This window comes from Agelaius phoeniceus, chromosome 20, assembly GCF_051311805.1.
Source record: "Agelaius phoeniceus isolate bAgePho1 chromosome 20, bAgePho1.hap1, whole genome shotgun sequence".
NCBI classification, from domain to species: Eukaryota; Metazoa; Chordata; class Aves; order Passeriformes; family Icteridae; genus Agelaius; species Agelaius phoeniceus.
The window spans coordinates 1803859-1829801 of NC_135284.1; the positions used below are offsets into that span (position 1 = coordinate 1803859).

Below are 25943 nucleotides of genomic sequence, written 5' to 3' on the forward strand. Positions count from 1 at the left end.
TCTGACCCTTCCCAACAACCTTCAGCGAACAAAACCATTTCAGACTACTTTACAGAGTACCAAACAAAACATTTCAGAGTACTCATGGATTAAAATCAATGCAGATATATTTAATATTGTCACTGTGAAGCAACATTTCCTGTGGCTGCCCAAGAATTCCACAGAGTACCAAGTTCCACCCCCAGGATGTAAAATATAAAAGTCCCAGCACAGCTCTGCAGTGACATTCACAGGCACAGAGCAGAGTGCACCCAAACCTCACCAAACAAAAATCTCCAGGACAAAGGAAACAGCCCCACTCCCCCAGCAGCAAAGCTCACTCGGGGAGGACGTTCTCCTTCTCCTCGGGAGGCTCCACGATGCCCAGGCAGCAGTCGGCGAACTCCAGGAACAGCGGCTCCTGCATCAGCCGCCTCAGGAGGGAGCTTTTGTCCCGAGCCTGCTCCAGCGCCAGCAGCAGCTGCCGCAGGTGGGGGTTCCGCAGCAAATCCCGCAGCTCCGCCGATTCCCCTGCGGCAGGGAGGGAACAAACGGAGTTACAGCCGAGTTACAGCCGAGTTGGGGCCAGCAAACCTTCCCGGGGACACAGCAACTGTCAGGGAAACTGGCACAGTGCTCCCAGGGAAAGCTCAGCTCCCTGGAAAACGCCAGGCACTGGTGTTAAAGTGTTAGACGTTTTAGGGTGAGGGAAAACAGTGAGGGAAATTAGAATTTGGAACATCAAAGTTAGGACAATAAAAAGCAGAGAATTACAGACTCCCACTCTGTCCCAAAGCACCCCCTGCTAACAAAGGATTACCCCTTAAATGCAATAGCTTATTGCATAATTATATATCTCATACATTATTCAAACGTTCATTTCAAACTAGGGTGTTTCTGCTTTATTTCAGCTTCCCCCCCTTGATCTTGTAAATCAATTTTGTTGGTTCCTCCACGTCTGAGCTTTCCTGATAAGGAGGCAATAATTCTTCTCTTGGACCATGGTGTCTGTTTGTTATCTCCATCCAGAGAGGATAATGTGAAGAATTTCTTGATCATCTTTTCCATTCTTTGGGCTAGTTACTAAAAGTATCTCACATCAATCGTTTCTATTTTTATATTAGGTTAGAGCCTAAAAACTGCATTTAGCACACTACTTAAAGGGGGTTAATACAAAAGGAGATGAACACAGCATCACTTTCCCACACACAACATCCAGTATTTATTTCAATATTTGCCAGGAGCAGCATTTGTTACCCAGGAGCTGCAGTTTCTGCGGCGGGACGCGGTCCTGCTCCTCCTCCTCGCCCAGGATGTCCTCCGGGGCCCCGGGGCTGCCTGCGGGGGCAGGGGGGGATCCGGGCCCGGCCGCTTCCTCCTCCCGCCGGGCACCGGGCGCGCAGCGCTCTGCGGACAGAGCCGCGTTAGCCCCGGTGAGCCCCGGTTAACCCCGGTGAGCCCCGGTTAGCCCGGCCCGCACTCACCGCGGTGGGTCCGGCAGCACGGCACGGAGCAGCTGCGGGGAGAACGGCGTGAGAAACGAGCCCGGGACCGCCAGCCGCACCCTCAGCCCGCGGTACCGCCGTGCCCCCGTCCGTCCCTCCCTCACTGAGCGGTACCGGGCCGTGCCCCGCGCTCCCCCAGCCCATCCCTCGCTCACTGAGCGGCACCGGGCCGTGCCCCGCGCTCCCCCAGCCCATCCCTCGCTCACTGAGCGGTACCGGGCCGTGCCCCCCGCTCCCCCCAGCCCGTCCCTCGCTCACTAGGCGGTGCCGCAGCGCGGACAGCGGTACCGGGCCGCAGCCCCCGCCCCGCACTCCGCGCACGGCCCCGGTGCCCTCATGGCCGCTCTCGCCGCTTCCACTTCCACTTCCGCTTCCGCTCCACCGGCCAGGGCTGCCAATCGAGCGCCGCCAAACAGGCGTGTTTAATCGACCGCCGAGCGCAGCCGTAGCTAGGGCGTTTTATCGAGCTATTTCTATAAATAGATAAATATAGAGAGATATATGGATATAGATATATAGAGAGAGAGAGCGCTGTGTATGGGGGAAAAAGGAGGAGTGGAGAGACAGATGTATATATCGAGATAGGGGTAGAGGTATAGATATGGACATATATAATATATATTAATAGAAAATAAATAAATAAATAGATAAATAAATTAAAAATTTATATTTTTATATATATATATAATAAATAGAGAACTATAGAGAGTTAGAGAGGAATATAGATAGATATAAAGGTGAGGAAACAACAACAAAGCAAAGAAACTGGAAAGAAGTCCCTGAAAACTCCAAGTGGGTGGGATTGAGTGTGATGAATGTGAGAACATCTCACTGTGTGGATTTCCATGGGATTTTATTGCTGTGCGTTGATGAAATAGCACAGAGCAGCAGCTCAGCAGTGCAGAGCCAGAAGCGTCAGCTGATGTCACGTGAAAAACGCCAATCACTTGTTTTTAAAATTTTAAAAGTTTAATAGCAATAAAATGGTTATAAAAATAGTAATACAATTAGAGTAATAATAATTTGGACAATTTGGATTAGGACAATATGAGGCAATAGAAACAAAGAGTTACTGACAGTCTGGGTACCTCCTTCTGGGAAGAAGTCAGCTTCTTCTGATAATGGGGAAATAAATTCTTTTTCTCTGAAAGACTGAGGTGTCCTGTGGCTGCTATCTGGTGCGAGTACCTCATTCCTTTCTTAAAAAAATATCCCACTTACATAGTTCCTATTTAAACTACAAAAGTTACCTTTTAACTACAAAACTACATTTACCATCCTATTAAAATGCTAACACAGCACTACGAATCAACACAACAAAATACATATAGTAAATATCTCCGTGGAGCCATACCATATGCACTTTTCACACTCTGTTATCAGTCCCTGTGGCACTGGGAAAGGCTGCTGCCCAGAGTAGCCCTGAGGTCACAAAGTGCAAGCTCTTGGTGCTCCCCAGGTCCCAGACCAGAGCAGGTTCGAACAGCTCCAAGAAAAGGGAAAGAAATAAAAACAGTCCAGGGAAAACTCTGCCTCAGCCAGCTAAACCAACTGAAAAGGAAAGGAGCACTCTGTTCTGCTCTGTCAGTGCCCAGACAACACAGTGCAGCAGAATGTGGAGGAGTGCTGCTTTTAGAGCAATGAATGCAGCCCCTGATAACAAACTCCGTGCTGCTTCTTCTCCCCACCTTTGCTCTCAGAACCAGCACTGAAGGCACAAATACAATATCCAGAATTAACAGAACACACAGCTGGGGACACAAGCATCATAATGTGAGAAATGGCTACTCACTTTTCATAGTTTAGGAAGGTTTATTAAACCTTACCAAAAATACAACAGAAGACTGAAGAAAGAAAAAAGGTTACTGGCGCTGGGAGCAAAAGATTTTCCCCGCCATGTGCTCAGCTCCCTCACAATGGCGGTTTTTTCCTTTCTAACCCTTTTTAACCCTTTAGCTCTTCCCAAAATTCTGCCCATCAACCCCTTCTTCACTGTCCAGTGGTGGAGATCTCTCAAATCCTGACTGCAGCTCAGATGTCACCACAGTGATAAGCCGGCTGTCCCTTGACAACCACCTGTACACCTTCTGAGGGTGTACAGCACAACTATAAATCTCTACAACTTTTCTCAACCCATACACATGATATTTGTCTATTAATTGTGACAGTTAATCATTGCATTACTCATTTATCACAATATATCACCCTGGGATGGGATGGATGGGTCAGACGTGGCTGATGGCGGCGCAGGCCCTCACGTGCAAGGCCCAGAGGCCGCGCACAACACAACTATAAATCTCTACAACTTTTCTCAACCTACACACATGCTATTTGTCTGTTAATTGTGAGAGTCGACCACGACATTCCTCATTTATCACAATACATCACCCTGGGATGGGGTGGGTAGGTTTGGTCAGACGTGGCCGACGGCGCAGGCCCTCACGCGTGAGGCCCAGAGGCCGCGCGGCACCTTCAGCCGGGCCCCCAGCGCCCGGAGCCTCAGCGTGTAGAGCAGGGGGTTGCCCAGGCAGGTGAGGGTGATCAGCATGGCCGTGCAGTTCCTGAAGATGTACACCCCGGGGTACAGCTCGCCGTGGCAGCGCTGGTTGGCCGCGTCGAAGACGACGCCGGCCAGGAATGGCGCGTAGGACACCAGGGCCAGCAGCCAGATGGAGATGCTGGTCCTGGCCACCTGCGTCTCTGCCGACCTGTAGGTGGCCGTGGCTTGGCCGCACGCCTGCATCCTCAGCTTCCTCTTCCTCAGGATGATGATGATCCTCAGGTAGGTGAAGAGGGGCACAAGGAAGGCCACGGCCACGTTGGGCATGGCAATGAACACCAGGTAGTTGACGCAGAAGGGGCTGTAGAGCACCGAGACGTTGCTCTCTGCCTGCAGGCAGCTCCAGCCCATCAGGGGCAGGCAGCCCAGGAAGAAGGCCAGGACCCAGTTGATGAAGACCACGGCGATGGAGTGGTTCCTGGCCACCCTGAACCTCGTCCTCATGCTCTCGGCCACGGCCAGGTAGCGCTCGATGCCGATGCTCACCAGGTTGTAGATGGTGGACAGGATGGAGGTGGTGTACAGGGAGTAGGGAGCCAGCATGTCCCGGGAGCCAAAGATGGTGATGTCAGGGTTGGTGATGAACAGCATGGAAATCCAGAAGCCAGAGAAGCTGGTGAAGAGGTCAGACACAGCCAGGTTGCAGAAGAGGATGGAGATGGGCTTGTGCAGGTCCCTGGTGGCCAGGCGGGTGAAGATGACGGTGCAGTTGAAGATGATGGAGACAACGTTGATGGTCAGCTGGGGGATGCCCAGGGCCAGCACCAAGTAGTGACTCCAGATCTTGGTGTGGTTGGCAGAGCAGTTCAGGAACCCATTCATGGTGGGAAATGCTCCTTTGGGCCAGCTCTGCTCATCCCATTCTCCCAGGAGCTCCCACCCCGATCCCCGGGCGCGGATCCTCTCCTGACACACAGCTCCTGCTGCCACATCATCGTCGTCACGGGGGTTAAACTTTAACCAGGTGTGTTTTTAAATATTTGGGTTGCCAGCTGGGGGCTGTGCCAATCCCTGGGAGTTGCTAGGATAGCCCAAACTGCAGAGCACATTTCCCACATGGATGAGATGCTGGAAGCAACCTTTGACAAGAGCAAAACCTGCCCAGGGCTTGGGGAGATGGGTGGTGATGCCTGCAGTTTAAAATTCTTCAGGGATGTTCTCAAATGGAGTGAAGAGAATCCAGCTGTAGCTCACAAATTAATTAGATCATAAAGGATTAGAGACCCAGGAAAGGGGGAGCAGGGTTTTGTGGGTTTGGAGGGCTGAGGGAGCTGAAATAAAATATCAGTGCTGTGTCTCCAGCCTGGACCCCAACAGCCCAGAAAATGCCTTTTCCCACTTCATCCTTTCATGCTAACACAGCTAAAACCCAGCCAACACCACTACCCCTGCCTTTGCCACAGGATATTTTGTGTTTATTTCATGTGGTTTGGTCATTAATAAACCAGCACCAACACCAGGGTAGCTTCTCTTTCTCCATCTTTTTAAATGCAAATGGTTTTTGAGATCTTAGACTGAAAATACTGAGACTTGGGGGGAAAAAGCTCTGGGGACACACATTCCATGCTCTCAGCAGAGGGCACTGCTGGAATAAAATACAGGGTACAGAGGCAGCAGGGAGATTTTAACCAGCTGAGCAGTCCAGGTGAGCAGGACAATTATCCAGGTAAATTATCCATTTATCCACGGTATTTATTCTGATTCAATTCATATTTTATTGTTACCTTAACAAAGGATTCTCCTTCGTTGGTGACAATTTTCTACCACGATCTTGCCAAGCAGCTCAGCTGAATGGATGGGCTCCCACATTCAGCACTGATCTTACAGCAGCAATTCCAGCCCCACCAGGTGGGAATCCGTGAACTCTGATAGCTCTGACAAAGTTAAAATGTCAGAAATTTAGGCTATAATTTTGAGTTTAAAAAGGGGAATTCTAGGGCTTTTTTTTTTCAATTGAAGTGTATGAAAGTATATTCAGTTTAATGTGCAGTCTGCATCCACAATTTTTGTGTACCAGGACTACTTTATAATTAATTAACACACTTTGTAATTGTGATTATTATACTTTATACAAATCTAAGAAAGCAGTAAGCATTTCAGATGGTCACAAGGGAATGAAAACATAGAAATAAAGGCTGAGAATTGACCAATCAAGCCTGGGGCTGCATTAACACCCTATAAAATATTCCTCCCCCAGTGTCCCAGATAAAACTCCCTTTGTAATCCCAGCCCTGGCAGCCACACCTCGGGTGTGAGGTTGCTGCTGAACAAGGGCCCCACTATTTCTGCCACCCCTGAGCCAGCCCAGCAAATCCTTTCCCTCCCAGCAGCAGTGGCAGCACAGCCCAGGTGGGCACAGGACACCTGTGATGAACTCAACATCCACAGAGCAAAACGGGTTTGAAAAAAACCCAGGTGGCTAAAAATAATTTATCTGTGAATTTGGGCTCCAAAGGGCTCTAGATATTCCTGAAAATGCTCCTTGAAGTTGCTCTAATTTGAAAATTTGGTGCTCGAGCACAAAATGCTAAACGTTGTGAGATCAGAATGTAATTAAAGTAATATCAAGTGGTATAAATAGCTCTCCACAAAAGATTTGTAATCTGATTTCCCTAATAGAATTGCATACAAATTACCATCATGTTGCCGGATTAAGGGAGACAATAGTGTGGAAGCTGCTTTTTTAGTGGGCTTTAACACCCAGAACCCCCCAGATTTGTATATTCCAACCCTCTGTGATGCAGCTGGGGCTCCCAAAACCAGATGAAAAAATGCTTTAAATTTAAAGCCCAACCTCTTCATGGAACAACCTCAACCCAAGGGCGTTTTTCTAGTCCTGTATTCCAGGAACTGTGCAGCATTCCCTGTGCTTACCTCACCATACCCTTGTGAGGAATTGTTATCTGCAGCCTATAAATGGGGAAAGAACAATCCCATTGTTTGTTTAAGGTGACACAGGATTCCAGGCAACTCAATCTAATCTCCAGGATCTCGGGCTGACACCTCAGACACTGACTGCACCTTGCTGTGGGCAGCCTTAGATTTATATTTACCTTCTGTAACACTGTTTCTAGTTCTGTGATTGCTTTTCTTTGAGTTCTGGGATTGTATTGACACGTCTTTACCTGGATGCCAAATTTATTTTGATGTATGTGTAAGAAATGGCCTCATTTTGTGGAATTATCTGTTGATTGTGCCTGTGAGGAAGACAATAACCACTGACCACACTGCAGAGGCTTCAGGCTGAATTTTTAGTGATGGTTCAGGTGTGGAAAATCCAAGTTCACCCAGCTGAGCTCACAGCCTCAGAACTGCCCCCAGCTGCAGCTCTCAGCCTCCAGTGGGACCCACAAGGGCTCAGAATGCCAGGCCCCAGCTAGGACACCCCAAAATTGATCCCAAAACAGGGAATTCATGCAGGAGCCGAGCCCAGCCCTGCCCAGGAGCCCTTGGACAGCTCCCACCCTCACCCTGGGGTGAGGCACTGCAGCCCTGTGTCCCCTGAGCTGGAACTGGAACTGTGCCTGGAATTCCAGGGAAAAACTGCATCCTTGTGATGAAATAGGAGTGCCACAGCTCAGGGAGGAGACTTCAAATGCTTCATTCACATTGCTAACTCAAGTGAACTCCAAAAGTCTCTATTTCAGCGTGCATGCAGGGTGAGGGCTTTCAGTGCCCTGTCACATTCTCCATTCCCGACCCCAAATCCTGGGGATTGGGATGGTTGTGCTTTCTCCCCGCTGTCCCTGCCCTCAGCTCTGCACTGTCACCACACTGCAGGCACCAAAGCAAATTGCCAGAGGCCTGAGCAGCTCAGCAGGATCCTGCCATGAATCCCAGGTTCAGCCATGGCCCTCAGCAGAGCTGTGGGATCACAGTGTCCCTCTGCCCTGCTCTCCACGGGCATCACGAGGCCTGCAAGGAAGAAACACTCAGGAAAGGGAGTGATACAAATAAGGAGCCTATTTATCCAATTTATGTTTCAATTAATGCAGATTAAAGCCTTCCTTTCTGGAGAGGGAGACACAAACGGGGTGTGTGTGATCTCCGTCCAAGATTTTTTGGAGCTGTTTTGAAAACACGAAGCTCTGCTCCTCCCCCCTCCAGCCTCTCTCTCTTGGAGGAATTTTTGCCTCCCAGGTTTGGAGTGATGGGAGACAAACACCTGGAACCAGGTGAGTGGCAAACAAAGCCTGTCCAGGACCAGCTGGGTGTGAATAAGGCAGAACACATCCCAGCCCTGCTGCCAGAGTCCCACCTTGTGCTGGGACAGCATTCCCAGGACAGCCAGAGCCAGCCCACGTTTGCACATGGAAGATGAAGCTGCAATGTTTCTGCTTCACCCAGAGCTCTGAAATCCCAGATTTCCTCTTCAGGGGCGTGGGAACTCTCAGCAATAAAAAGACAGCACGCAGCTCAATGAAGAGCACTGCGCGTTTTCTCACCCTGCAGGGTGGGATTCCCAATCACCCACTCGCTAATCCCGGAACCCATCTGGGTTTGAAATCCCTGGGAAGGGATTCCTGTTCCCTGCAGGGCAATCCCTGCTGGGTCAGCTCATCCCTGACCAGGGTTTGACCTCCAGCCATCTCCCCCTCTCAGCCCTTGCTGCTGTGGCTCTCCAGACCATGAAATCAGTGCAGTTTTTACTGGATTTGATATTCCCAGCTGTCCTTTCCTTCCCTGTAGCTGCCAGGAAAAAACAGCACGGAATTCAGAGAGCTCTTGACTTGTGTCACCTCCTCTGACCAAGATGCTCTCACGTCTTCAGGCTCAGTATCCAAAAGTCTTTGTGTAAAACGCACCCAGTTCTTGATGGCACCCTGGCATCTCAGCTTTGGTTTTGAAAAGGAATCAGAATTACCCTGAAGTGCAGCAATGCCATCAAGAACTGATATCCAAGCACCTGCAGCGGAGTTTCCTTAGGGGAAAAAAAAAATAAAAATGAGGAGATCAAATGATGCCAGCCCTGCTTATTTAGATGACAGGCTTTAGAAGGAAAGGGAATGCCTTCACTTTTGTGCTCAAATGAAGGCTTAATTAACGTGACTGCAGTGCAGTTTGTTACCACTTTGATAAAGACAGGCTAGGAAGTTTAGAAACAAAAAGAAGGGGGGGGGGGAACCCAAAAGAACAAAATAAACCAAATCCAAATAAACAAACAAACAAAAAAGAAAAATAAGAAAGAAAGAAACAAACAAAGAAAAAAATAAATAAATCAATCAAGGATCCTGATTTTCAAGACCAGGATTTCTAACCCTCAGCTTTCTTAGCCCTGAACAGAGAGCTTTAAAGAAATAGAGCAGGAGAACACCCCCAGGCGCTGGTTCAGCTCCCCGGCGAGGAGCAGCCACGGGGAGTTTCCTCCTGGATGCCCTTGGAGCTGCGGAGCTGCTCCGTGTGCTCAGCATCCCCCTGGCCCCGCAGGGACCCGGCAGGGACTGAGCGCCACCAGCCCCTCATTGTTCTCCCCTGCAGGAATTATTGACCTCATCAACCCTCCCCGGCAGACCTGCACTGTGGGAATGTTATTTCCAGCGGTTTTGTCAATAAAGGAGCTGCTCTGGGTGTGCCTGCAGCCCCTGAGACCCCTCTGGGGGCAGGCAGAGATTGCTCAGCTCCTTTTCGTGGGATGCAGCCTCTGCTGGGTGACTCTGCAGGCTGGGATAGCATCACTTCCCTCTGCCCATCCCTCACGGGATCCTGCTCTTCAGCCCAGCTCTGCACCCCCAGGGACATTTGGGGAAGGAGTTTGCTTCATTTGTATTCCTCAGCCCAGCCCAGAAATCCCAGAGATGATGCTGTGTCTGTAATAAAGCTGTGTCGCTTTTCTTTGTTCAATGTGAAGTCTGAGTTGCCCCTGAATCATATTTAATTAAAAAAAAAATTGTAGATGGGAGAACAAAGGGAACCAAAACAAAAACCCTGTGTATTTATCATTCTACAGTAGCAGAAGCAGAAAGCTGAGAAAAAGTATTATTAAAAAATGTATTGTTGCTTAATTACCTACGTAAGGTGTTGTATGTCACCTAATTAACATTTCCTGTCGCTGCACATGGAATTCCCATTTTCCAGTCCCAAATCAACTCCAATCCTGTTTGGAGAGCTGTGGGGTAGAAGTGAGGGGGACTTGGGGTTTGATTTGTCTCCCTGGGGTTTTTTTTTAAGGAAACATTAACACATGTATTAATTGAATGTCATGAGGCTGCCAGGAGAAAAACTCCCATTAAATAAAAATGCAGCATTTTATTTGGGCTGCTGGACCTGTGCAGGCTGCAAAACCTCAGTAATTCACTGAAGGCTCCTTGCTCAGTGCCAGAAAGCCTCACTCCTTTGCCATCCACTTCGGAGAATGAATAAATTCAGGCAAATCAGGAGCAGGGCAAATCTGGAGAAATTACAAAGGGGAGGAGTTCACCTTCCTGCTATGGCTTTCAGGTCTGTCCTGGACTACTTACTCCAGTATAAAACTGAGAGCAGAAATATGATCACATGCTGAGGAGTCTAATCAATTCTGGTTTCAACACTGAGCCTATTTAAACTAGAGAATGGAATTGCTGCTCCTTGCTCTGCTCTGCCTGCACATTCTCAAGACAGAGGCACTAGGTAAGTCCTTCCCTGCTCTTTCTAACCCCACCTTAGGGTTACTCTTATTTCTGATTTGTTTCTGACTATCGGGACATGCACTGCAGGCTCTCTGATTCTTCTCTCTGGCAAATGAAGGGTGATTGATTTATTTATTTCTCTGCCTTTTATTATTTGTGTTAAAACATCAAGGACAGGCTTTTCTCATGAATGAATGAGTGCTTTGGGGCTTTCTTTTCACCTTTAGAGATTCTATCTGCCTTCCTCCTCCAAGAAAAATCAATGAGCTTTGACTTGATCTCTGTATTTTATTATGTACGTGCATTTAAAATACCAAAACTTATTTTTTTTTTATCTTTTTAAACTCGAAAGAAATTGTTTGTTTGAAATTTCTACTGCCTTTGCTTTGCTGTGTATGATCCAAGATGAAATTCTGCTGAGGGAGAAAGAACAATATGTCTTTGCTGCATCAGCCCCATCTATTTTTGCTCCCTGGGCACTATAAGTACACTGTGCACTTAGGATGGCTCAATTAAAGAGTGATCTATAATTAGTATTGAAAAATGCAGGAGGTATTTCCCCCCCCTGCTTCTGTTCAATCAGCAGCACTGAATAAATCCCTTTTCCCATGCAAATCCCAACGCGGAGCCTCCTCGGAATTAAACCCTGCAGCTCTGACAGTGCCGGAGGGTTTGCATTGTTTGCACGAAAATGGAGCAGAGTGCAGCCAGGAGAGAGGGGACCCAGCCTTGTCGGGGAAATGCTGCCCTGAGAGCTGTGAAGGGAGATGCTGTTAAAGCAGATCAAGGTTCAGAGCTGCCCACAAAGTCCTGCAGGGCTTCCCTGCCTTTATTTCCCTGTTCCCAACGGATTCCCCGTCCCTCAGCATTTGCCTTTCCCAGGTTCCCGGCTGACTTTCCAAGCCCCTCTCCCTGCAGGGGCTGCCACACCTGGGGCAGGTAAACACAAACATCAGAAGCTTTTGCTTTTCCAAAGTCTGCCCCTGCCTGATCCCTGCCTATCAACGCTGTGCTGCATCTACTGCCCCCTTAGGGGCCTTATTGGGCAATCCTAATCTGGAAAACCCTGGTGGCTCGATTAGATTGGTGTCAATAATTAGGGTTTACCTCTCTATCAGAAGGAAGTAACACAGGGAATACATAAATGATAATTTGTAGGTGTTTTTTGGCCCCCCCTGGTTATTTGCACGTTTTCCCTTGAGTGTGGACCAAATTACAGCAATTAATACACAAGAACCTTGCTCTCTGCTCCTTCTTCTCCAGACTTTCCTCAGGCAGCAGCTCCACAGGATTTCATTAAGTTAAAGGCTACACATTTCAAGAAACTCCACTTTTGAGATTTGGCTGAATTTCCTTCTTGTCGTATCCCTTCTTGTTATCTATTTCTCTTTTTACAAATAAACTTTTCCTTCCTTTCTTGCCACTTGTCAGAACCAGCCTGGCTCTGATCAGCTCATTGAGCCCAGCTCCACCTGGGCAGTGAGAACTCACCACCCTGAAACAGCCAAATGACTGATTGCTAATCTGGAATTGCTGCCAGCCCTGTCTGAGCAGCAGAGCACCTGTGGCTTAAAACCACTATTAACAGTCCTTAGGGAAGGAAGGGAAGGAGGAAGGGGCATTATCCCTGCTGTAGGAGAGGGAAACTGAGGCACGCTGGTGCAGGCACCTGCCCAGGGATGAAACCATCACCCCCAAAGCTCTGCCCAGCCCCTCATCCTCACCCAGGTGTCTTCCATTTACAGCTGCTCTGATCCTCCTCAGGTTTCTTGTCTGGTTCCTTTGAGAGCTCAGGGACCCTCTGGTGCTGTTTTGGGGGAAAAGAGAGACAAAAGTGTCTGCAATTTCCAGCAGGAATGCTCCAAACCTCGTGAGAGTGAGGGATATCCATCCATCATCCATCCATCCATCCATCCATCCATCCATCCATCCATCCATCCATCCATCCATCCCTCCAGCAGCTCTGGGGTGGGGTTACAGCAAAGTCACTGAAAATTAATTTTCTTCAGGGGGAATGGAATGAACCCCAGCACGTTTTAACCTTTTGCTTTATCACAGAGCAGGACTCAGCCATGAGGAGACGAAACTCCCACAGTCCATGCTCTGCTGCTCCAAAAGATTGATGCCTGATAGGACATTCCTCCAATTTAGATGAGATTAGATCCCTCTAATTTTCTATATTTCTGCTCACATGCTTTTATGTCACAAACATTAAATTTACATAACCATGCGGACATTGGCGTCAATTCTCACTCTGGGGTTTCCTCAGGGCCATTCAGGTACAAAATACCCCTGAGAGCTCCATCAGCAGCTTAAAAAATAATAAAAGATGCTGTGACTTCTTCCCTTTCCAGTTCTAATGGTGTGGACTGCACACAGATTTATGGTTGGGCTCCAAATCCATTTTAGGGCTGGCAAAGTTGGGATGCTGGAGCACTTGGACACACTCTGGGGGGAAAAGCTGCATTTTCAGCCGATTAAAGAAAGGATAATAAACACAATGTCAGACCTGGAATGCAGAATAAAGGCAGTGAGCCCCAGGAATTGTGGAATTACCCATGTGAGGAGTTTAGGGCACCTCTGGAGTCTCCATCAGGTCCAAGCTGCCCCTTCCCCAGGGATGGGGATGATCCTGCTCAGTTTTATCCAGGATTTCCCCACAGATCCTCCAGGCTCTTCCATGGGATGCTGGAAGCAGAAAAGCCTTTGGCACTTTGAAAAAAACAGCACAAACCTTGAGCTCTCCTAGAAAAGCTGCCAAGTCCAGAGTCTGTCTCTGGGCAGGCTCTTTTCCCTGCTTGTGGCGTTGCAGGAGAAGCTTTGTTGTGTTCCAGCATCTATCCAATGGCCTGTTATTAGATTTTTAGTCATATTTTTAGCCACAGGATCAGCCATCAAAAGCTCAGCATAAAAGGCTGCAAAAGGCCAGCACAGCTACCAAGTGATTTGCTTGAATTAAATTTTAAAAGTACTTTAAAATAAATAAATCTGAATTGCATTTTTATTACAGAAAGCAAGGCAAAACCTCTCACAGGAGGAAATCACCTTAGCCCTGGATACTCATTTTTTGTCCCAGCCCCTGCCTTTGACACAGGACATTTCTGAGGGCACATTATCTGCAGCAGGGTACCACAGGTCACAGCTGAAAACCTCCCCCTGCTCTCTGACACGGAGGAAGTCGTTTGCAGATGTTAACAGGGCAAATCCAGAACCCCTGAGCCCCTTTGGATTTTCCCTGCAGTTTGTGTCTGTTCCAAGGGCCTCATCCAGCTTGTGATTTATGTGTGCAGATGATAAACATTGGGTGTGCTGCCCTGCAAGGCCTCAGCACCACAGTAAAGCTGATTTTCAGGGCTAACTCCCCATCATCTCCTGCATGAAGATGTGTGTCCCTGGGGAAAATCAAATTAAGGTTAAAAGTGAAGAGCAGTGAATGGCCAGGAGCGCTTGCAGAGCCACAGAAATCTGGAGGTGAACTTTTGGAACTGGTTCTGTCTGTCCAAGGGGTGACTGGGGCTTCCTGAGGATGTGTAGTGCTTCAGGAGGGGTAAATACTCTCATGCCTATATGCTCAGCAATCCCATTAATTAGAAAGACAGGCTTAGATAACAATTGCTTTTGTTTTGTCTTTTGCACTAAAAATAGAAAGTTTCACAAAGCCAGCTAAAAATAGGATGAGCCCAGCACAAGCCAAACCTAAAAATAAACCCCGTGCAAACCCAGCTTTTGGCATTTTTGTGGAAAAGGACGGAGAGGTGAGAGCAGATTTTGGGGATGGATTTGAGGACTGAGGACAGCAGAGCACGGAGAGCCCTGGGGGCACTGGGAGAACAGGGAATGACCAGGCAGGATGGCTGGAAGGGGGACAGGAGGCTGAAGGGACAAACAGAGGACTCAGGTGAAGGAGAGAAAGGATTTGAATCAAAAATCAGCACAGGACATTCCTGGTGTCCCGGGCAAAAAGGTCATTGACACTCCCAGAGGCTCAATATTGTGAATAAAACCAGCAAAAATAACAATAGAAATTAAATAATAATAATAATAACATTTCAGTAATAATAATAATAACCGCAATAATAATAATAATAATAATAATAATAATAATAATAATAATAATAATAATAATAATAATAATAATAATAATAATGGCAAAATAGAAGCTGAATAAACCACAGCCACTGTATCAGAAGCAGGAACTGAGGCAGTTGAGTGTTTTAGTGACTCCTGAGTGCACAGGTTAAATGGCATTTCCAGCACACCCAGCAGCTCCAAGTAGGGCAGCAAGCAGAGCACAGTGGGACAGAGCAGATTTGGGAGCTTTCATGGAATTCAGACGATCTGAGCGTGGTCCAAAGAGCCGAAGGGTCTTTTCCCAGCTCTCACAATAGCACCTTGGCAGGGCTGCTCCAGCCTGGGCCCTGGCCAGCAGCACCTCCTGCCTCCCTGGGCAGCAGAGGGAGGTCTCAACTGCAGCAAGATTTTATTATTTTTATTTTTATTTTTTTTTTGCCTCGAGTTCCAAACGAGGCTTGATGGCTAAAACAATTGAAGACGTTTGCAATAAAATGAAAACAATACGTAATTTGTATTGTTTCTTCGGCCACCCCCGTGCCAAGAAGCAGCTTTGGCAGGAAGCAGTTGTAAATTCCAGGAGGAAGAGGCAGAGATAAGTGGGGCTGCTCACGTGCCAAGAGAGACTCCCTAAATTTAACTGTCCTAAGCTCTGTGGAGGAAGAGCCAGCCCTGTCCAGCCCTACTCTAAATTAAACCAAATAAAGTCAAGGTGACACCTGTGGGATGGTACAGAACCACTGAAATCAAGGATAAATCCGTAATAAAATGTAAGAGAAAGATATAATTGATAAGCAAGTCCAGGTGTGCATATCTCTATCTATGTATTTTTAAAATATATATCTAGATCTGTATCTATTTATCTACATTTATATATCTACATATCACAGCAATGATTTCAGCACCTCAACCACAAAAACCAACCCAAAAAACCCTCCCTAAAACACTGAAAACCGCATTTTGTGCCGTGTTTTTCCAGCAATAAAATGAGCTACAGGGAAGTGAATGTGGGAGCTGAGGTTTGACAGGAAGGGCAGAGCAGGGGGGATCTGAGGGGTCCCAGAGCCCATAAAAAAGAGGGTTCAGAGGGAGATTTTGAAGGGGAAACAGGGGGAAGGTGAAGGGCAGCCTTGTCAGAGGGGACCAAAGATGAATGAGGCCAGGACAGGAATTCCAGATGAAGAGGGAACTGTTTGGATGCTGTAAACACCAGGGAGGGAAAAGAATTGTTTAGGGTGGTTCGGTGATATTTCTAGGAGTGATGGGACGCAGATAAGGAAGTGGAAAATGTAAGCTATTAAATAGGAAACATTTCCTGCCAGCGTGGGCTAATGCACTGTGCAAAAGTCTTCCAAGGGAAGTGGCAGGAGCCTCTGGACAATTAAAAGTGGCCTGGACAACGTGCCTGAGGGCATCATCCCGCCTAAAACATCCCTGGATGTGACAGGGATCTTCCCTTCTTGCTTGGCAAAGAAAGCCCCAAAGCTCAGGGGAAGAAGGAGCCATTGTGGGGAAAGGTTCCTCTCGGGAGGGAGGCTCACATCCCGCTCAGGTCACATCCAAAGGCAAATCCTCCTCCTCAAGGACACTGTGGCTCCTCCTGAGCAGCACCCACACAAAGGCTCCTGTTCCCCAGCGTTCCACTGCTGCCAATCAGAAGGAAAAAAAGAAACCAAAGAAACCAAAAAAACCAGCCCTAATTCACACTAAATATGAATCCACTGTTTGCTCGGGCATTCTGTAATGTTTAATTAGCTCGTGCTTTGGGGTTTAACAGCTTCAAGGACACTTTTCTGATGAAATGCTGGATTTATGTGCAGTTCTACTTCACTGATATCATCCAACCACAAGTGTGGTAAGGACTTGGTAGAAAACACAAACCTTACCTTGTTCAGAGACATTGGGAATTTGGTGGAAAGATGCAAAAATCAGGCAATAGTTATTAAACACTCCTGAGTGCTGGAACTGAGGGCTGGATTTTCAAAATTAAATTTTATTTTATTCAACTTTGTCTCCCCATCATTTTGATGCCCAGGCTGGAAGATCTGTGGTGTGCTCAAGTGTCAGTTTGCTGAGAGGTGATTGAAACCCACAAGTTTATTTGGCACAACTTCCCAAGCACCTGTTGAGGGGGTAAAAACTCGGTGATTTCTGTGTTTGAGAAGGAACAGAACCCATTTCCATCCCCCTGGCACACAGACCCTGGCTCAGCACAATCTGGGGATAATTCCCCTTTCCCCCTTGGCTCTGTTTGAATTTGGTGGTTCCACTGTAGAGGTTTGAAATCTCCAGAGCCTTGAACCTGCTGCCCTGGCTCCCAGCTGTGCTCAGAGCACCTGGAAAATCAGATTTTCAGTGCAGAAATGCTTTGATGTCAGAGCCATGCTCCCTCTCCACTGTGAAACCTCCTGGAACTGCCCAGCCCGGAGCTCTCCCCTTCCCCCTCTGCTTTGCACCCCAAAGATTTGGCAGCAAATCCTTCCAGGTTATTCCTGTTTTCACACCTGAAGGTTCCTGGGTGTGTAAATTGCCAAGAGACTCCCAGTCCCAGGCTGGGATTGTTAAAAGTTCACAGCGACCCCAGGGAGCTGCCAGAACCACACCTGGAGCCTCTGACCCGTGTGAAAACCCACGTGGAGGCAGCGTGGAGAGCAGCTCAGCTGGCATTCTGCACTAAATTCAGATTAATCATTTTAATTCATTGGTTAAAATATCGATTAAGGCACTCGGGGACATCCTGTGCTTGGAACTTCTGCACTTCCCACTGGGGGTGAGGAGGAATTGGTGCCACTGTCCTGGAAAAGTAAAAAAAAGCAACAGTCAGTGCTAGAAAGTGAAGTTTTGTGTGTGTTAAAAATCTGCCAAAAGGATAAAACCTTGTCAAACTCAGCTTTTGGGTAACAACATAGAAATTCCTGCAGTTCTTGCCACACAGAAAAAGCAAAGTTTGCTTTTCTTCCCAGTCTTGCTGAACTACAAAGTGAGGCAACACTGTTTGTAGTTTTCAGCAGAAATTTCGTTTTTGTGAAAGAAAAACCGAAACTGTCATTTTTTAAAGGTTATATTAATTGCCACGAGGTCTCCCTCTGTGCCACAGCTGCTCAGGTTCTCCAACAATTCTCTATTTATAACTTCTAAATCCTTAATAGATGGATGCATTGTTATGCCACGGATATCAAGATAAAGGTGTTAAAAGCCTTCCAGCAGGTGTGTTATAAATTACAAATTAAGGTAATTACCAGTCAAGTGACAGGACTCCTCCATAATCATCCTTAAAATTGATTAGCCATTTCTTAAAATGTCTATAATTTACTAATCACAAGCAAACAGAAGGTATGGTATTAATCATCATTATAAGAGGGTTTGAATTGTTATGGATTGAAGTTAAATAGCCAAAGAGAACTACCCCTGTCAAAGTCGATTTAAAGTTTAGAATAAATAAAGAGCCACTGGAGCAACTTGGGATAAACAAAACAATCCTGCTGCCCTAACTTGGAAAACACATAAAGTTAAATCAGCTCTTGTCCTCTGAATTTTATATTTCTTTTGACAATGAAAAAGTAAAATTCAGGGGTTCTGCTGAAGAGTTTTGCATCCATCCCTGTGGGATGGACCCAGCTGAGTTAGCCCAGAGCTCCTGCAGGTCCTGCAGGAAGTGAGATCCTTCATTTCTCAGAATTCTTCCCCAGATAACCTTCAAAGGAGTTCCTGGAACAGGCTGAGATAAGTCCTCTTGCATAAGTGAATTTACAAGTCTGTGAGAGGCTGGCAAGTGCAGAGCTGATAAAAGGAAATTTACTTTAACACTGCATATATTCAAATGTGGAACTTTTGCCTCAAGAAGTTGAGGAAGCCAAGCTTTGAAAATCAAATTCTTCAGGACTGCAACCCATTCAGAATTGTGATGTCCTAAAGATTCCTGCCAGCACAGGTTTGGGGTGATTTAATGGCTATGAAGTGGTTTATGAGAGATCAGGAGGAGCTCTAGAGAGGGCAGAGCTGCCAATCCATTCCCCTGCTGCTTTTGGGGGGCATCATTTGTACAGATTTTCATTCGCCTCTTTTATTTATTGTTTTTTAGTGGGCCACTGGTGCTATCAGTCCCAGAAGTGTGAGCTGCCACAGTGTGAAGGTACTGCCAAGCAATTTCTTTTTCCAATCACATTGGTGATTCTTCTGCTTTGCAAAAGGGCTGCTGAGAGAAATAATGCAAAAATTCACAGCACTCAGCCTTTAACGCCTCGTGCTCACATTATTTGTGACCATTTCAGTGCCAAACAGGGTATTTTGAAGCCCTTGGTGTTTGTGGTAACTGCTCATTTTGTGTTGACCAAGGCTAATGTAGAAATGTACAGATAAATGTAAAGATGTAAACACACAAGTGTAAAAAATCAAACACGCAAGTGTAAAAATCAAATACACAAAGGTAAAAATCAAATAGACAAAGGTAAAAATCAAATAGACAAAGGTAAAAATCAAATACATAAATGTAAAACTCACCCCAGAGGTTGGGGTGATGCCTCAGATGCCCCGTTTTGGTTGCGCGGTTCGGCTTCCTCGAGGTTTTGCTGCCTACAGGGGAAAAAAAAAAACCAAAAACCAATTTCTTCATCCCTGAGCAGGTCCTGCCCAATGGCATCATTCATACCAGGACTGCAAGGGGAACAGGCAGTCCCCTGTCAACATTGTCACCCGAAATGTGGTGTATGAGAAGAGCCTGCAGCCCCTGAGCTTTGAGGGGTACGATGAGCGGGGCTCTGCCCTGTGGGACCTGCAGAACAACGGGCACACAGGCAAGTACTGCCCAGCCTGCTCCTGCGTGGGTTTGGGCCTTCCCCAGCTCCTGCCAGGGAGGCACTGCTGGGATCCCACCCCTCTGCTCCAGAGGTGAAGCTCCCAGAACCTTTTTGCCATCAATATTTCCTTGGGAGGTTTGTGGCAGTGATGAATGTTTGGGTTGTGGATGCGGTTCATGAACATCTCAGCGGGAATTTCTGTGCAGGAATTTCTGTGCAGGAGCTCTAAAGCAAAACCCTCCAACCCAAGCAGAGTCCAGGGCTGAGGGCAGGTGGGCAGGACAACAATTTGGGCAGAATTTTGTCATTTCCTGCTGAAGCCACTTCATTCCTGGGCTGGCCCTTTCCAACTCCTGCCTCTGCTCAAAGAATCCTGCTGGAGAAAAGCCTGGTGTGGGAAAGTCATTCTCAGTGCTGGCTGTTATTAGTTCTTTAAATAATGAGCTATATTCTTCTCAGATTTAGATCTGTTTTCTCTGCACACAGAAGTTATCTGATGTTGATCAGCTACTTAGTGAATCAGTAAACCTTGAATCAATTAACAGTAATTTAGAACTGTTCCACTTCCTCCACCTTCCTTCACAATACCGAGGATGCTGCTCCAAAAAAAAAATATGTTCAATTACTTCGACTTTAAAAATAAACCTGTAGTCTAATTTATTTTTTTTTAAGTTACATGTAGGTGTTTTTAAAGTCTTGGATGGGTTGTTTTGACTGCCAAATCCTCAAAGCAGAAAGCAGCAAGTGGCAAATATTTCCTGATTTAAAAGGGAAAGGTGGGAAGGCAGCTGGGGAGATTTTAACAGCCAGAAATTCTCACGTCGTGGCAGACCACAAGAAAAAAGAATGTTTAGACTTTTCATTAATATATGGATTAATGACTTTCCCATTACAGGGTGATACTCCAGAATGTCCAATTACAGTCCCTTTTACATCAGAATTAATATTTATAAAGATTGCTCCTCATCTTCCCCAGCCATGCATAAGGATTAGGGGTTCAATCTGGGTTTTTAAAAGCTCTTCCTTCCGAGAGCAACCGATTCCTGTGCTAAATGAGGAGGTTATTGCTTAAATTACAGCTGCAATTAGAGGCTGCAGGTGAGATTAGACCCTCATTATGTTCTTTGATGGACACATAGCAAAGGTCACTGTCTCAACGGTCTTAAGCTAAATAAACAAAGCCCACAAAGACATCTGACTCATCCATTTACAGATTAAAAAGCAAAGGAACTAAATGACTCATGCACTCTCCAAGTTCATTTGGAATTCAGAACAGAAATGAAATCTCTGGGGCTGCAATCCAGAATTTTCCTCTGGGGCTGCAATCCAGAATTTTCCTATGCAAAGAGAAGTGCTGTGCTTAACGTGGGGGTCGCAAAAAGCAAAAAATTTAAAGTATATCTCAAATATGTATGATTTAGGCTTAAATTGCAGCACTACTCTAAATTAAAACAGAATATCTTTAAACCCTGCCCAAAGGAAATGCTACAGTGCAGAAAACTGGAGGTTAAAATGATGGTTAAAACCCAAATAAACTGGGATCCAATTTACTTTGATAGAGGGGTTTTTTTTAGGAAAAAAACTGAAGGAATATAGGGTCTTCTGAGAGGTATAAGAAGCTCTGACTCCAGAGGTCATAATGGTTAGAATTAATCTCAAATTAAACTCAGCCATGGTTTTGTAAGAGCTCAGTTTCTGCAGAGCAGAATTTCTGGAACACTTGGTCTGAAAAGCCAAGCGAGAACTTGAAGATAAATTTGAATCTCAAGAACATCTCTGCTCTCACATTCTGTTAATGCAGGACCTGCTCTTCTTTAAAACAATTCATGCTTTTTCCCCAGTTAAAGTGGCACTAGCCACGTCCCCTAAAATCGGAGGAGGAGGCCTGGAGAGGAAATACAAGGCAGTAGAATTCCATTTTCACTGGGGAGTCCTGACCGAGCAACAAATCCTGAGTCCTGGCTCAGAGCACAGCATAGATGGAGAGAAATACCCCATGGAGGTAGGTGGGACTGCGTGTGGAGCATGGGTTTCACTCCACAACTCTGAGATCCTGCTCAGAAACACTCTTGGCCAGTTCCCCATGGGAGGTCTGAGGGTGGAAATCATTGTCCTTGGCTGTTGTGTTCCAGTTTCACATCGTCCACATCAGAGAAGATGCTTCAGATGTGACAGAAGCCAAGAAAACTCCAGATGGTTTGGCTGTGTTGGCCTTCTTTGTAGAGGTAGGCAGGGAAATTTTCAACTACCCCTCTCAAATCTCAACCAGCACTTTGGCTGAGGGATTGTTTATGTCAATGTTTTATGGTTATGTCAATATTACAGTAGCCCAAGATTTAACCTCCCTATCTTCTGCAGGCATTCTGCCAGCACTGGGCTCACTCTCCCTTTTTCTACATCCTGCTTGCTGTTATTTCTTCTTGTGGCCCTTTTCTGTTTTATTCACCACTGATTAAAAGCATCCACTTGTACAGAAATACATGACGTGGAATGAAAATATTTCCCTTTCAGGCTGGCAAAGAAAATAAAAACTATGAAACTCTATTGAGTGAATTAAAGAATATTGAATTCAAAGGTAAGGGATTTCACAAGCTGTGTGGGGTGAGGATAACTGTGGGCAAAACCTGCAGCCACAAGCATTACAAGGAGTTTTCCCCTGTGGTTTTTCCAGGGGCATCAGCAAAGGTGGATCCTTTGCCACTGAGCTCTCTCCTCCCACCTGAGAAAGACCTTGGGAGGTACTATCGCTACCAGGGGTCCCTCACCACCCCTGACTGCTACCAGGGTGTCATCTGGACCGTCTTTGAGACGCCAGTTCAGCTCAGCCTGAGCCAGGTGGGTGGCAGGGGCACAGCCTGGAGGTTCTGCGCTGTGTCCCTGGGCAGGGTGACACCTCAGTGCTGTGTCCCTGGGCAGGGTGACACCTCAGTGCCCTGTCCCTGGCACCTGGGCAGGGTGACACCTCAGTTCCTTGTCCTTGGGCTGCCTGGGCAGGGTTACACCTCAGTGCTGTGTCCCTGGGCAGGGTTACACCTCAGTGCTGTGTCCCTGGGCAGGGTGACACCTCAGTGCTGTGTCCTTGGGCTGCCTGGGCAGGGTGACACCTCAGTGCTGTGTCCCTGGGCAGGGTGACACCTCAGTGCCCTGTCCCTGGGCAGGGTGACACCTCAGTGCTGTGTCCCTGGGCAGGGTGACACCTCAGTGCCCTGTCCCTGGCACCTGGGCAGGGTGACACCTCAGTTCCTTGTCCTTGGGCTGCCTGGGCAGGGTTACACCTCAGTGCTGTGTCCCTGGGCAGGGTTACACCTCAGTGCTGTGTCCTTGGGCTGCCTGGGCAGGGTGACACCTCAGTCTGATTGACCCTGTTAAATCATCCCTCAGAAAATGGCAGGAAAGGGGCAGGAAGGGGAAATGACGGCGTGAGGAGAGAGCCAAGAAACCCCCCAAGCTCAGGGCTCCGTCAGCAGCACTTCCACTGCTGCCACCTGCTCCCTCCACAGCTTTTCTCCCGTTGTCAGGGCAGCAGAACACAATAATTCCAAACCCAAACCTTGGGCCCATCAGCATCTAGCAGCCCATTTTTGACCTGCAGGCAGGAAGAGGAGATGGAATTATGAGTGCTTGGGAAACACAGGCTGTGCAGAGATCACACAGCCTGGCCCAGAGCCAGTTCAGCTCCTCACTCACAGCGTGCCCTGAGCGCTGTCACAGTGCCCCCAGCACAGCCCAGCGTCCCTCAGAGCAGCCAGGAACCTGAGCAGGGACAGAATCCCTGCTGTTCCTGCCTCATGGCAGCCAGGAACCTGAGCAGGGTCAGAATTGCTGCTGCTCCTGCCTCATGGCAGCCGGGAACCTGAGCAGGGACAGAATTGCTGCTGTTCCTGCCTCGTGTCACCCTGACGTGGTGGCCGGGCCGGGGCTGTGTGCGTCAGGAGCTCTGGGGGAGCCATTCCTGGGGCTGCACAGAGCCTTTGGCTCCCACTCACGGGAAGTGCCCGTGATTGCCAAGGCTGGAAGGAGCCATCACTCAGTGGCCTCTGCCACGGCCTTTCCTGTGAGGTTTAAGGCACCCATTGAACCCTCAGGTTCAAAACCAGAGCGAGGCAGCACGGGTCGGGTTGGCAGCACGGGTCGGGTTGGCAGCACGGGTCGGGTTGGCAGCACGGGTCGGGTTGGCAGCACAACTCCCAGAGCTGTGAAAGCAGATTTAACAAACTGTTGTGTTTTGCAGCTGTCCCAGTTCGCAGCACTGCACTTTGATGGGAAGAACTCCACTCCCATGATGGAGAATTTCCGACCAGCACAGCCCCTGAAGGGGCGCAAGGTGCTCTGGTCGGGGGCCAGCCTGGCCCTGCCCACGGCGCAGCTGCTGCTGCTGGCCCTGGCTCTGACCTGCACCCTCAGCTCTCTGTGCCACTGAGCCTTTTCCACCTCACTCAACGTCCTGGGCCTTAATTTCTTGCTTTTCAGCCCTATTTTTGCTGTTCTTTGTCTCAGCCTCTCATGAATTGCGTCCCAATACAGAATAGCCTTGTTCTCCTCCAGACATTAACCAAGGGCTTCTGTGCTGCTCTGGGGAAACCCAAACCACCAGAACTCAAAGGAACTGGGAGATAAAGCAATGAAAATTCAATCTGAAAAGCCAATAGACTCAGAGCAAGCTTAGTCTGGATTATGCTGTAGTTTTAAGCCAGCACTGGAAGGAGCTGCACAGAGAACCTCTCGGAGAGGAATCTGTTCTTAAGTGCCTGTGAAGGGTTGGTTTGGAGCACGTTTACATTCAACACTGCAAATCTGGCAGTGAAATGTGGAGAAATTCCTACAACCCCACACTGTCCTACCTGAAGGTACAACACAGAGCAAAACTCAAATGCTCACACACGAGAGAAGCACCTGGCTCATCCCCTCCAGGGAAGGGCACTCACCCAACACACAAATCCCACTCCTTCCTTCAGAGAATCTCAGTTAATTTCAGATAAGGACACTGGGTTCCTTCCACCCCACCTCCTGCTGGGGCTGTCAGGTTCCTCTGTTATTTATTCATCCCTCTCTGGGATGCCATGGCCAATGTGATGTGCTGGAGAGCAGCAGGGAGGCTCATCCCCACAACCAGAGGCACATCTGTGGAAATTCCCTCTCTTCGGAGGGCTGCTTCTGAAGCAGGAGACTCTGATCGTCCTTTGTAGTTGTTATTTGCCTAATAAAATAGGACAGCTCAAGAAATGGCTCTTTCTTACATATAAATACAAATATAAATATATATATATCTTTTATAAATATAATTTTTATAGTAGCATACCTGCAATATTCACATATGGTCAAGATACATAGTTTTTTTCCAAGAAGATTGTGGTTTGAACCAATTCCTTCAGATTTACCCAATTACTTATAGAAAATATGCTGGGAAATGGGGTTTCCTTGTATTATTCTAGTTCTCCCTCTGAAGAGGGACATAACATTTCTCTTTGGCTAGTGCCACATAACATGTTACAGCTTCTTTTAGGGTTTTAGATTTTGGCCACACCAAAATAGGATTTCATATTAGCATATTTGTATTTTTTTTTTTTCCTTTAAGGGCAATGTTTGCAGAGATGACTTTATATATTTTCAGGAAAATCCTGGCAGCGAGAACAACCACAGCTCACCAAAAGCAGGGAAATTATTTTCATATTAATCAATCAGTAAAGCTTTAAAAAAAACCCAAAACACATGGGAAAGCAAATGAACCTATTTAAGTTTAAAGGAAAGATTAATACTTTGACTGTGTTTTTATGTAACTGAAAATCTTTGGAGGAGCAAACAGAAATGAAATATTAAAGGTGAACAACAGACCTATATTTGAATTGTTCTGAGTTTTTATTTCTTTTGTCCTTGCTGAAGGGGAATGCACAAACCCTTTCAGAAGAGGAACATGACTTTCCCCCCTTCTGTTTTCTTCACAATATTTAGGGTTGGGTTTCGGGCTGGGTTTGCAGTTCTGGGGCAGGGATGTGCAGTGCCTTGGGATGTTTCCAGTGTCAGCAGAGTCGGGGGCTCTGTTTCACAGGGTGTTCTCTGCACTCAGCAGATTCCCGAGTCTGGCACCTTGCCCAGGTGTGCAGAGCTGGCGCCCAACCCCACCCAGCCCCCGGGACAGGGAACTCCTGCTTTGACAGCAGTGATGGGAACACCCTCGGGATACCTGAGAGACGCCTTTTGCACCGACCAAGGTGTGCAAGAGCCACCATCCCTCTCCTTCAGGTCATTTCCTCAATTCTCATTTCACAGGCAGCTCTCCAAGGGCTGATTGGAATAAACCCTGCAGGATCTGGCTCAGCTGTCATTTATTGCTAATAATAAATGATAAATCACAGGGCACAGCCTCAATGAAACAGATTAAAACAGAACGGCAAGGAAGAAAAAATTCTGCTGAAAAGAGGGTGAGTCT

The 25943-nt window shown here is 47.3% G+C and overlaps 3 protein-coding genes across 3 annotated transcripts; 1 reads left to right on the forward strand and 2 right to left on the reverse strand.

Annotated features, from left to right (window-relative positions):
• Positions 1–89: 89 nt before the first annotated feature.
• On the reverse strand, positions 90–1880 carry ZNHIT3 (zinc finger HIT-type containing 3). Its single transcript, XM_054647047.2, has 4 exons — positions 1743–1880; positions 1464–1495; positions 1237–1386; positions 90–510 (listed from the first exon to the last, which is right to left on the reverse strand). Exons 1-4 carry the CDS (start codon positions 1820–1822, stop codon positions 317–319), a joined length of 456 nt encoding a protein of 151 aa, XP_054503022.2. The 5' UTR covers positions 1823–1880; the 3' UTR covers positions 90–316.
• Positions 1881–3897: 2017 nt separating this feature from the next.
• Positions 3898–4866, reverse strand: LOC129129427 (lysophosphatidic acid receptor 1-B-like). Its single transcript, XM_054647280.2, has one exon. The coding sequence runs from the start codon at positions 4864–4866 to the stop codon at positions 3898–3900; it is 969 nt and encodes a 322-aa protein (XP_054503255.2).
• Positions 4867–10432: 5566 nt separating this feature from the next.
• CA4 (carbonic anhydrase 4) lies at positions 10433–25353 on the forward strand. Its single transcript, XM_054647146.2, has 8 exons — positions 10433–10650; positions 18802–18852; positions 19343–19513; positions 21358–21518; positions 21649–21741; positions 22028–22091; positions 22188–22351; positions 23748–25353. The coding sequence occupies exons 1-8, from the start codon at positions 10593–10595 to the stop codon at positions 23934–23936; spliced, it is 951 nt and encodes a 316-aa protein (XP_054503121.2). The 5' UTR covers positions 10433–10592; the 3' UTR covers positions 23937–25353.
• Positions 25354–25943: the final 590 nt, after the last annotated feature.